The 13,553-nt window shown below is 35.9% G+C and overlaps 1 protein-coding gene across 2 annotated transcripts in view; it reads left to right on the forward strand.

Annotated features, from left to right (window-relative positions):
• LOC143393851 (dehydrogenase/reductase SDR family member 7-like) overlaps positions 1–12,684 on the forward strand; it is a 29,197-nt gene extending 16,513 nt beyond the window's left edge. For both annotated transcript variants that reach the window (XM_077109023.1, XM_076848343.2), the window contains exons 2-7: positions 1,313–1,465; positions 3,303–3,409; positions 3,886–4,125; positions 6,338–6,460; positions 7,464–7,679; positions 12,405–12,684. In XM_077109023.1, coding sequence (XP_076965138.1) covers positions 1,330–1,465; positions 3,303–3,409; positions 3,886–4,125; positions 6,338–6,460; positions 7,464–7,679; positions 12,405–12,431 — 849 coding nt within the window. In that variant the 5' untranslated portion in view covers positions 1,313–1,329 and the 3' untranslated portion in view covers positions 12,432–12,684. The remainder of the gene's footprint in view (positions 1–1,312; positions 1,466–3,302; positions 3,410–3,885; positions 4,126–6,337; positions 6,461–7,463; positions 7,680–12,404) is intronic.
• Positions 12,685–13,553: the final 869 nt, after the last annotated feature.

Here is a 13,553-nt window from a genome sequence, read left to right on the forward strand (position 1 = left end):
TGCAACTGTGAAGAAAAAAAAACAATCTTGGGTGAACTACTAGATTCTGCTCAGATGACAGCTCAGACATTTCATTCTGTTTTTGCAAGGGAGGATTTCAAGTAAGACAAGATGTAGTAGAAATATAACAAAGTTTATTGGAATAGGAAAAGATAGTTTATTAGAAGAGAAAGAAGGTAAGAAGCATAAGAGAAAGAGGGCGGGGAGAGAGAGGCCTGTGTAGTGGGTCATCTCTGAGAGGGGAATGACAACTCCCTTCTTGGTGTCCCAGCTTTAAGAGGTATTATTGCATAGGTATTATTGCATAGGTATTATTGCATAGGTATTATTGCATAGATCTCATTCATGTATCTAAGTGAATGCAACAAGTATGAAAACTTATAATTACAACAAGACTAAATAATATACCAAGGACCCAAAGACAACTATTTATGTTGGTGTGTGTGGATTGGTTTTGTCTGGAAATTGTTTTTAGAGATTTTATGGTAGTTTTAGACCAGGGCAATCTGTCCTTATATATCAGAGGAGGAGCCTTGGGTAGTAACTTCTCTCCCCTGAGAATAATATGTTGTTTGGGCTATTATCTTATGTCAGAACAGTGCCAGGGTGACTTTCTGTAAGTTGCTCCTTTGAAATACATATTGAGGGATAGTGCATAGGCTCAGGCTATGGAAATAACCCCTCACTTTCTATGTTTCCACTGCTCATGTTCACTGTCCTTTATCACTATTACAAAAGGACATTAGCTGGCAGAAATCCAATATGATTGGCAAATGCAGAAAATATTACTTTAAACATGCAGGATGATTACATCTTATAGAACTGTACTTGGAATATTGGCATTCCTAATCAATAACATAATTTCAAAAAATTGAAAGAACTGAACTGAAAACAAACTGGGAACCTTAGGGATCACCTCATCTGAGCCCACCATGAATGTTGAAAGTGAGTCTGGGCAATGACTTTCTCTGTTCATTTAGCTTTACTATTCTTTATCACACATGTGGATAATATAACCTTGGAATAAATTATGGAATTACAATGTTTACCTGAAAGTAAAGTTGGAAAAATTCACCAAGATACTGAAATGCATAAACTACTGTGTAGATAAGTTATTAATGTGATGTGTTTTCATGTCTTTGAAATATTAGATATCAAGAATTTTCTTAGAAAATTTAAATATTTAAGCTCCATGTTTATCAGGCCTTAATATTTTAGTGGTATGGTTTAAAGTTTATTTTTTTCCAGTCTTTGATATGGGTATAATCCATCACTTATTTTCTGCCTTCCAACCCTATTCTTTCCTCAATAGAACAGGAGCTGACGGACATGGTGGTGTGGGTGACTGGAGCATCCAGTGGGATTGGCGAGGAGCTGGCTTACCAGCTGTCTAAACTGGGAGTTTCTCTTGTGTTGTCAGCCAGAAGAGTGCATGAGCTGGAGAGGGTGAAAAGAAAATGCCTAGGTAAGTGAATCTAAAACAGCAGCTGTGCTTCCTAGACATGAGGCAGACTGCAAACTCAAGTGCAGCCTGGGAATTGTAGAGGGGAGATGGACTTCTCCTGCCAGTGCACCCTGGCTCCAAACGCTCCAAGTGCTGGCCCCTGGCCCTTTTCTCCTGTCGCATCTTAGTTGGCTTCCCTTCACCTTTCCTGCCCCATTTTGTCAGCTTTCGACTCTTTTTTTGCACTGACTCTTGACATCAGGAAGTGACTGTCTATTCTGTCCAGTGCTGGTGACTTTTTAGTGACAATGTGACTTATATTTTGTCTTCCAGAAAGAACAGTTTGTTGGTTTGTTTGTTTGTTTGTTTCTTTTTTTTTTTTTTAATAACAGTTTGTTTCTTATCCATGACATTCATGTATGTAACCACTGAAAGTGGGTAGGATGGATCCTTATGCATTCTGCTAAAATATTAGATATTATTTCCATAAGGGAGCATGTAATATTCTATTGTGTGTGTGCATATTATTTATATATATATATATATCAAAGTTTCTTATCCATTCATCTACTAAAGGGCATCTAGGTTGGTTTTGAAGTTTTGCTATTGTGAATTGTGCTGCAATAAGCATTGATGTGGCTGTGTCCCTGTAGTATGATGTATTTAAGTCCTTTGGATATAGACTGAGGAATGGGATAGCTGGGTCAAATGGTAGTTCCATTCCCAGTTTTCCAAGCAATTTCCACACTGCTTTCCAGATTGGCTATATGAATTTGCAGTCCCACCAGCAATGTATGAATGTGCCTTTTTCCCCACATCCTCTGATAAACCCAGCCTAATTCCCTCTTAAGATTGAGAGCCATTTCATCACAAAGGCATGAAAAGTTAATTTCGGCTTTGTTATAAATTACTGCGATTTCTAAACTTGCTTGGAATGGCTGCTCATGCCTTGAACTCATCCATGCCTGGCTTTCCCTGACTAGATAACAACCCTCTCTGAAACCTTAGTGGTGCCTCAAAAATTCTGATGTTGGGATCTAAATTTACTCCCTAACTTGAAATTTTGAATCATTTAGATCATTAACCTACTATCTGCCTTTTTATTATGCTTGTCAAAATCCTGTTATCTATAAGTTTTCAAGACACCCCCCTTTTGCAACTTTTTGTGCTATAAAACCATGCTTCTAGAGAGCTGGGGTACTGTCCTCTAACCCAAGGATTTTGGGAGAGACAGTCCCAGCCAGTTGGAATTACACCTTGCTTTAATTTGATTTAAAATTGGAGTCGGTGATCTTTGCGTCATGCTTTAATATAAGCCACCTGAGAAAGTAAAGTCTAGAATAATTAGTGAAGAACAAAAGACAATGTCAGAGTTAGTTCTAAAGGGATGGAGCACCTGATAGGTCCACTCCACACAGGAGCTAGTACTAGACAATTAGAAAATGGCCCCTTTGGTTTATTTAAGGGGGCACATTAAATGCAAGGATAAGGTTTGGGGGAGGAATCTTGCTTTGTGATTTCTTGAAGTCAGCAGGCTGATTGGCATCTTGGCAGGTCACACCCATGTCAGAGGAGCTGTGCTTCTCCAGCACATCACCCCATCTCTGGTGCTGCATGGGACCTTTGACAGAGCTAAATAAGGCTCACAATGTGTCTGGGCAGTCAGCCAGAGGAAATGTCTACTGGAAATTCCCAGACACCAAATTCTCCTATTCATTAGGCTTCCATGTTCAATGTGGTCCACACGCAGCACACAGATGGTTCTCGCCACCAGGGTATGTGCTAAACTGAGAGTAGCAAGGAACATAGTGGATCTATGCCATGCTGTCCCCACTAATTTTTCAATGTCTCTATTTAGGCAATGGCAATTTAAAAGAAAAAGATATATTCGTTTTGCCCTTTGACCTGGCTAACAGAAGTTCCCATGAGGTGGCAACCAAAGCTGTTCTCCAGAAGTTTGGTAGGGTAAGTAGCAATTTATATTCACAAAGCATTAACAACATTGCTCTGTCTGGATTTGAAATAACCAGAAAGGAAGGATATTTCCATCTATGGTGCTTTCATTGTAAGAACTTAAGGCACATGAGGTGAGATCAGGCCTATGAGTTGGGCCAGTTAATCATTGAGTCTATGTCTTTAGGTAATTAATAAGTTTTACATCATATCAATTACTAATTGTTCCCTGTAGACAGAAAGAAGGTGCTATTATAATTTTTTGACATTTATTATTTTCTAAAAAATTCACATAAAATGGGAGTACCATAGTTGATTTGTGATTATTTTATTATATATTTTGTTATGTTTTTACTACTAAATTCTATAAATATAAAACTGTTTCATTGGTTTTTCATGTTAATGACATAAGCAACCATGACAAGGAATTCTTTCAATCCATCCATAGGATAACATTAAGCATCTCTTTTCTGGTTTTATTTTATTAGATTGATGTTCTGGTCAACAATGCTGGAAAAGCACACTCTTCTTTGATTGTGGATACCAAGATGGATTTCTTCAAGGAGCTAATTGAGCTTAACTACTTAGGAACAGTGTCCTTGACAAAATGTGTCCTACCTCACATGATTGAGAGGAAACAAGGAAAGATAGTTATTGTGAATAGCCTTGTGGGCTCTGTACCTATACCAGTATCCAGTGGATATTGTGCCAGCAAGCATGCTCTTCAGGTAAGCCTGCTAAAACTCTGATAAAAACTGAACCAAATGAGGAATATGACTATCCATGGAACTAGGCAATAATGTGGGGAAACAGAAATAGGAGAACTTTGGTAAAAGATATCCCCAGTACATGATTAAAAAAAAAATAAAAATAAAAGACTTGAATCACAGGTGATACAAACTGTCCAACAAATATATATTGAACACCGATACTGTGCCATACACTGAAGCAGATCCTGGGAATATAAAAATGATTTTGCTCTTAAAAAATCATATATAATCTAGTCAGCATGTCACCCTTCACCTTATCCCTATTTCTACCTCATCCTCGTAGTAGACTGTGAGTCCTCTGCTCCATTCTTCTACACAGATTTCAGGATGTGCTTTTTTCTCCCATTACTGTGACTTCTTTTCCTTTCCTTTTTTACTTGCTTTCATGAAAGTGAAAAAAGATACTGCCAGCTGGTTGCTTAGTCCTGGGCCTCATATCCTTACTGGGAAAAATTCCAGATTCTGTCCACATGGGTTCTATTGAAAAAAGAAATCTTAGCAAAGGCAAAGGCCAGGAAAAGAGCTTGATTTGAGTTTCCTAACTAATGAGGTGTAAGTGTGGATATAAAGAACATAGAAGGCAAATCGGAGGAGAACGATTAAAGCAGACCCAGAATATAAAAGTAATACTGTTGAAGGTCAGTTTGAATCAAATATTTCACTGTTGGAATAATAAAAGGCAATAGCTGCATGGTCACCTCACTCTCATGAGAACATGAGACTTTGGTTCATTAGGACATTTGTCTTTTCATTAGAGATCAGAAATTTTCAGTGGGTGATGATATGGAAGGCAGTACTTATGATTTTCTCCTGTTCAGCAATGGGCTGTCAAATCATCTCTTACAGAGAAACTTGGGCAAACCTCAGGTGGGCAGATGTGGCCAGTGCCGGTAGTCTCATAAGATGTGCAGGATGCTCCCAGTAAATCACAGATGAACTGTCTGGCCTGCCTCTAAGACTCTCTGTTAATTACTAGATTTGATCTTCTGATATAATGTGGTAGATTGAGGCTCTGGTTAGTATTACCATTAGTTGAACACTACTTTCTTTGTGAAGAGCTCAATTTCTTCTAAGATTTCCAGCAGGTCATGAAGTGAACATGTTTCACTGAAAAGTTTACATGCTATAGTAGATGGTATTTCCAACAAGAGGTTTGTACCATCTTAAGAGACATGTCTCAGTGTTTGATAAGTGGCTCGCTTGATGTCTTTTCTGCTTGTACTATTGAGAGGCAGAATTTAAAGGTTTGAGAACTCTTCATTTATTTACAAAGCATTCATTTCTCACAGGCCCTGTGTGAGTTTCAGATGGCAGGAACCCTCTGAATACTCATGAGGCCCAGGATTAATTATGCATCTCATAGTTTGTTAGGGGTTAGCATTTAAGAACTGGTAACTGAATAATGATATTGGATCATATGTGAGTGTACCATGGTTAACAATAGTTAACCTGGCTTTATAACAATGTAGTCTTTGAAAACTCCTAATTTATCAACAGAGATGAAGAGAAACAGATTTCTGTTGATTCCCTGTTGGTTTAGAAATGACCAGTTTGTTTAAGTCTAGAAGGTGTAACTTGTTTCTACAAATGTCATTCAGTAGATGACCATATTACAATTTTAAATGGCTAGGTACATGTTTGCTGAAACTAAATCATCCTGTTAAGGTAGTAATATCAATTGGAAGATTGGATTCTTTCTCCATGATGAATTTCTGTGCAGCATTGATCCCTCCGTACTCCCTATTGCCCTAAACACTGGTACTTTAGATGACTCTGGGGAATAAAGAGAAAGCTCACTCTGGTGATTTCTGGAGAACATGCACTTGTTTTGGAGCAGGGAGATGAGGATTGCTATGAGGAGGGTGTATCAGAACCTACTGGGTTAGTTTCTTGCTAACTATAAAAACCATTGATGGCAAGAGCCACTATTACCAGGGTAGCAAACTGCTAATACCTAGCAAAAATTGAGAATGTCTTTCCTGGATCAACCTTGACTCACAGTGAAAAATGCCTAACAAGTTTGCATGATTACACTACTTGTCCTTTACTCAGGCATTTCAAAGCATATTTTGAGAAATCATGAGATATAAGATTATAATTAATATTGTTTGCCTTTTTGATTATTTTGTCATTTTTTTTCTTTTTTTCTTTTTCCCTTTGTGTCTATTAGGGTTTCATACATAGCCTCCAAATTGAACTTATCAAACATCCAGGCATAATAGCTTCTAACATTTGTCCAGGACCTGTCCATTCAAATATTACAAAGAATATGCTAACTGAAGAAGTCACAAAGGTAAAAATTTCTAGTAGTTTAATAATTTTAATGATTTACTAGTTATATGCTGGTGTTATATTATTATTCTTTAGTATTTTTATGTCAGAAACATTTTTCTTTGGTGATGCCTGGGTTTAGAACCCAGGGCCTTGAGACTCTGGTTAGTATAGTTGGTAAATGCAAGACAAGCATTCTACCAACTGAGCTGTATCCCCAGCCCATCAGAAACTTTTTTTATGGCCCCAAACTTAACTGGCATGATGAAAATTGTTAGCTGGAATTGTTAAAGATAGCATTGGTATCAGTTTCAATAAGGCTAATGAAATTGCTAAGATAATATTCATAAGTAGGCTGCCATTGTTTGTTTGCTATTATGTAATAGGATTTTTAAAAACCTATTTAGAAACACCATTTATCTTCTTTAATTTCATCTGCATGGCATCAATTTTTTTCCACATTAGTTGTACATAATTTTGGGATTTGTCGTTACATGTTCATACATGCACGCAATATAATAATGTAATTTGACTAGTATTAATCCCTAGCATTTCCCCTCATGGTCTAAATTTTTATGTGATTTCATTTTCTATATATATATATCACAATAAGTTTATTTTTATTACTAAGGTGATAATTATATCATCCCTCTAAGATTAAGTAATTTAAATTAAAAGAGAAGAAACTTATCTTTTAACCAGCCCATATACTCTTATCTGATAAAACATATGATTCCTATTAATATTTTTGAAATATTACAAAAATAGGACAGGATGTGGCTCAGTGAATGAGTTAGCATGCAAAAGACCACAAGTTTGATGCCCAGCATCAAATAAAACTTAAATATGAAATATTGCCAAAGTTTAAAACTACTATTAGAGTCTATGGGGACTTCTAAGGGAAATGAGACCTCACTAAAGGATAAACACAAACTTGTTGTTCTCTTGTTTTTTCTAACTTAAATATTTTATGAAATAGCTTGGGAAACTATCCAGCATTCACTTAATTTTAAATTTTTTCTTAGACTGTCGACCATAATAAGACTCAGGTGCGCCAAATGGCTACTAGTCGTTGTGTACAGCTGATGTTAGTTGCCATGGCTAACAATTTGAAAGAAGTTTGGATTGGAGAACAACCTTACTTGTTGGTGGTATATTTGTGGCAATATGTGCCAACGTTGGCCTGGTGGATAATCTACAAGTTCTGGGAGAAAAGGATTGATCTCTTTAAGAATGGTGTGGTAAGAGCAACTTAAATATTTCTTAATAATATGTACCTAATTTATAGGAAAGTATGAAATCCTACAGTGAATAAAACCTTCTTGCTACCTTTCCACCTATTTCATGATATTAATATGAAGTGTATAAAGAAGTACTTGAATTGGAGACTATCGCATTAAGTGAAGTAAGCCAATCCCCCAAACCCCAAGACCAAATATTCTCTTTGATAGGCGGATGCTGACTCACAATAGGGGTGGGCGTGTTCACAAGATTGGACAAAGCGGGGTGGGGCATGGAAGGGAGGGAAATGGGAATGGGAGATACTAGAATGAATCAGATATAACTTTCCCTTGTTTATGTATGAATACATGACCAGTAGCTCCACATACTCCTTAAATATATGATACATCAAAATACATTTTACTTTCATATATAACTAAAAAGAACAAATAAAAAATTTAAAAAGTATTCCATCCCCAAACATATCTGAATGTTTACTGTAAATTTTGGCTAGTCTTAGATAAATGACTTTTGTACCATTTGGTAAAATCAAACCAAGTTTGCCATTTTTTCTTCTACACTTACTGTTTGATCAATATATGTGTTCAAGTGCTTTTTCCCCACTGGCTTTCCCCAGCAAGTCCTACCCATTCTACCAGTTTCTCAGGTCAGGGGTCACCTTCTTCTTTTTTAAAAAATATATATTTTTTTTAGTTGTAGTTGGACACAATACCTTTTATTTATTTATTTTTATGAGATGCTGAGGATCGAACCCAGGGCCTTGCACGTGTTAGGTGAGTGCTCTACCATTGAGCCACAACCCCAGCCCAGGGGTCACCTTCTTGAAGTGATCCCTTGCCCTTCCCTCCCACCTCTCTTCAGGAGTAGGTGCACCCCAGGCCCTGTGCTCTCTTCTGTCAAAGCACTGATTGCACTAGGCAGGTCCATGCACACTATGTTGGACATGCTCCTTTTACCTAGTTACTGGAGTACTCTGCACATCTAACATGTGCCCATGGCCACATCGTTGGAAAAAGCTGATTACTCTCTTTAGACCTCTTTGCTATAGCAATTTGTGGAGTGATTCATTAACTGATTGATACAATTGTGACCATCAGAAGAGTTTAATGTATCATTTGAACAGCAAATGTAAGGAGTCAATCTCAAAATTAAAGATTATAATTGTGCAAAGAAAGGTAAATGTTTTAGATGTATTTTATTGTTTGTTATTTCTTTTTGATATTTTGGTATTACCTTGATTTAGAACTCAATGAATACAGATTGACATAAAAAAGCAGAATTATCAAGTAGGATCATACTCTATATGTCACTATATAATCTGTCACTATTTCAAGCAATCCACTGAAACACCTAATCCACTTGTTACACATTTAATTTGTTCCAACGTTTTGTAGGCCATAAAAATGAATTACTGGGGAAAACACCAAAATTTGACAAAATGCTTAGGGATTGTTATAAAATAGTTTCATAATGCACAAAAATCCTAGAGTTTAAAAAGTCATTAAAGGAGTTTTTCACTGTCTACTGCTTTGTAACATGGTGCAGTTTGATCAGGGCCAAATAACTTAAAACTATTTTGGCAGTGCTGGGACTCAGTAGTACAGGATGGTTCCCTGGTAGAGCTTGATCAAAATTATACCTGAGATTTCAATTTGGAGCACAGTTGATCTAATAACAATTGAGCCCAGCTATAGATAAGAGTTGGGAGGGAAAGGCCACCTTTCCAGAGAGGAAGCATAACATCCTGTCTAGAGCACAGAGCCTAGTGCTGGACTACCTGGATTCAAATCCCAGCTTTACCCATCCTTGACCCTTGACCTCAGCAAGTCACTTCTCCATAGCTCAATCTCTCCATATGGGCAATGGAGATTAGTGGTTAGTACCTAGTCACAATATTGTTATGGAAATTAAACAAGTTATTATACAGAACAATATAGTCTCAAATATAGTCTGGATTGTTATAAATGTTAGCTGTTATGATTTTCTATTCTTTTCAATTTTGATTTTTTCCATAAGATATTCCTCTCTAAGTATCAATGAATTTTTAAAATTATAACTGAAAAGTTAAAATTTTACTTATTGAAAATGTATAATGTGATGATTTGAAATATGTACATATTGTAAAATAACTACCGCAATTACGCTGACACATCTATCTCCTCCAGTAGTTTTTAATGAGAACAATTAAGACCTACTTTTTTTTTTTTTAATCACATTTCACATATATTACAGTGCAGTGGCACACACTTGTTATCCCAGCAAACTGGAAGGCTGATACAGGAGGATCATAAGTTCAATGCCAGCTTGGGCTACTTAGAGAGATCCTCTCTTGAAATAAAAATAAAAAGGTCTGGGGATGTAGGTCAGGTGGTAAAGTGTCTTTTGGTTCAATCCCCAGCACGAAACAAACAAACAAACAAACAGACAAACAAACAAATAAAATATACAGTACAGTATTGTTAACTGTAGTTGCTATGCTGTATATCAGGTTAAAATTTTTAAGTTATACAAATTATTCTCTTTTAAGTGAGAGTTTGCATACTTTGATCACTATCTTCCTGTTACCTTCATCTTGCAGTCCCTGATGATCTCAGTTTTAATCCCCTGTCCTCACCACCCTGCCTTCAATTGTGACTTTTTTCATTCCAAATATACATGAGATTATATGGTGGTTTTTTTGTATCTTGATTATTTCACTTAGCATAATGTCCTCCACTTCATCTTTGTTGTCAGAAATGAGAGGATTTACTTTTTAATGGCTGAACAAAATTCCATTGTATATGTATGTATGCATATTGTGTATACGTATGGTATATGTATGTAGGTACACATACATGTGTATATATGTATAAGTATATGAACATATACTCCAAAAATGAAAGTCCACAACTGGGGGGTGACTGTATCTGTTTGGTTCCCTCACTATAGGCTGAACATATAAGGCTATGCAGTCATGGACTTTCAGTGAGATAAAAACTGTGAGCTGAAAAACTCATTTTTCTTTCTATTGTAACTAGCTTCAGTTATTTTCTTATAACATGAGAAAGTGGACTAATACATACTGAGAAGTGGAGTTTTTGAAATCTATTTTTGTTTTTTGAGGAATCCTTACTCTGTTTTTCATAATCCCTGTGCCACCTTACATTATTAATGTTTTCAATAATAGGGCATAGGAAGAATATATTATAGAAGTGAATTTTTGTTTACAGAATAGCAACCTTCAAAATATAAATATCACTCTATAAATCTAGCATCTGATCACATCTAGTCTTTTCTAAAAGATAGATTTTTGTTTCTTTATCCATCTTGACTATACTGCTTATCACTGGGTCTTATTCATTAATCATTTTTTTCAAAATGGAAAACTGGACATTCTCTCATTTCCCAACATCATTTCCTGGACAAAAGACCTCATTCTTTACCCCAAACCACAGAACAAAACTACACTGAATTTGTGTTATCATAATCATTATTTTTTTTGTTCTTAGTGCAAATTTGTGGAAGAGATAGATGTATGTAAGTCACATCTTATGAATGATCAAGTTGCCTTTTTTAATTCTTTAAACAATATATTAAAAGTTCATAAATAATTTTAGAGTTATCTCTGAAACATTTTTATTCTGAATACTCTGTCCTATTCTTTGTATTTATTAGGGCAAGTAAGTGTAGGTATGATATGCCAATCTAGAAAAGTATTATTAAGATAATTTGGTTTTAAGAAATGGCAAGAGCACATATTAGCCAATGGCATTTATGCTAGGTAGAGGAACTAATGATGCTAAGCATATTAGAGAGATTTATATGTAGATATGAAATTTTGGCTATGACTTTAAATTCAAATTAAAGCACTTGCCCAAGGCTTCTAAAGATTCTTTTTAAAATTTTTATTAATTCTTTTTAGTTAAATATAGCATTAGAATTCATTTGGATATAAGTATAGAATAATTTGCTCTAATTCTGTCCCTAGTACTTCCTTTTTGCTCCCCTCATCCATCCCCCTGTTCCCTTCCCTGTATTGATCTTTCTGCTATTTACTTATAGTTTTAAATAGTTTCTTGTGGATATACATAATTGTGAGATTCACTGTGCTATATTCATATGTGCATATATGAAAGTTAGGTCAGATTCATTCCATGTTCTTCCCTTATCTGGTTGCTCCTCCATCTTCCTCTACTCCACTGATCTTTCTTCTATCTTTTCTCCTTATTTTGGACTAGATTCTGTATATCAAGGAAACATTTGACCTTTGACTTGATTGGTCTGACTTATTTCACCATAGTCTCCAGTTCCATCCATTTACCAGCAAATGCCATATTTCATGCATATTTATGGCTGAATAATACTCAGTTGTGTAAAACACCGAATTTCTCTTCTCTATCCATTCAACTGTTGACAGGCACTTAGCTTGGTTCCACAGCTTGGCTATTGTAAATTGTGCTTCTATAAACATTGATGTGATTGCATCCCTGTATTATGCTGATTTTAGATCTTTTGGATACCTGCAAAGAGAAGAACTTAATTGTTAAAACTGGGACAAATGCTGGGTGGTAGCTCAATGGCAGAATATTTGCCTAGTACACAAAAGGTCCCAGACTTCAACCCAGGAGTAGAAAACATACACACTCAATAGAAAACATACACACCTCCACGCACAAACGCACACAAAACAAACCCCGGAAGAGGGGCTGAATCAACTGATTCATATTATTGTCATTTTTTTGCAGGATTTCTCGAAGACAAAATATAAATGAAAAGAGTGCTTGTAGTTTGAAGGACAGAAGAAAGCAAAGTGGAAAACATATAAACAGCATTTTATGCTAAGAACAAAAATTGAAGGCTAAATGGTGATTTCACTTTTTGATGCAACTTTTCTTTCATCATACAATGAATAAAAAATAAAAGACTTCCATGAATCTTGCAAAATAGTACTAACACACAATACATTCTTGAATAAAAGAACATCTAAAAATACTTACGCATATATGCTTAAAATCTGGGTTATCAGAAATCTAACCAAAGAATTATAGTAATCCATTTAACAGATATCTTAGTCCATTTGTGCTTCTGTAATAACATACATAATTTATAAACAATAAAACTTATTTCTCATAGTTCTGGAGGCTGGGAAGTCTGGGATCAAGTTACTAGCAGAATTGTTGTCTGGAGAGGGCTGATGTCCATCCAAGATGGTGCCTAGTTGCTATGTCCTGCAGAGGGGACATAGAAGTGTGGGAAAGGCCAGAGAAGCAGGTACCTTCATCAAGGCTTTTTATGTGGGCACCTATTCACTGTCATGACTGTCATCTAAAAGCCATGCTCTTACTACTATGGCATTGGGGATTAACTTTCAACACGAATGCTAGGTGAAACAAAAACATCCAAAGCATAGCAATAATTGTAAGGACTAATTCACACGAAGCAAAGTGCTGGGTAATGGACAGATATAAAGAAGTATTTTGAATGATTCTACCTCCAAAATGCTTTACCTCTTTTAGTAGTGTGGACAGGTACAAATGACTGATTTGAAGAAGTACACAGGACTCAGAGCAGCCACGATTCATTAAACACCTGTAATATGCCGTTTGCTATAGTGGGGTGCTCAGTATTATTTAATTCATTTATTCCTCATAACAACCACTAAGGTAGATGGTATTATTTACCTTTGTAGACAGGATGCACAAAGGAACTAGTTGTAACTTTCCAAGGTTACAAAGGTAGTAAAGGCTGAGATCAAGATTAGATTAAGCTCAAGAAGACTTCATTGGCCACTCCTTACTACTATTAGAATCAATTTTACTTTTAATCTTTAGATCCTTGCAGCAGAAAACATGCATAGGCCATAGTAGAAATCAACAGGAGTAATGGAAGAAATA

The sequence above is a fragment of the Callospermophilus lateralis genome, chromosome 3, assembly GCF_048772815.1.
Source record: "Callospermophilus lateralis isolate mCalLat2 chromosome 3, mCalLat2.hap1, whole genome shotgun sequence".
Taxonomy (NCBI): Eukaryota; Metazoa; Chordata; class Mammalia; order Rodentia; family Sciuridae; genus Callospermophilus; species Callospermophilus lateralis.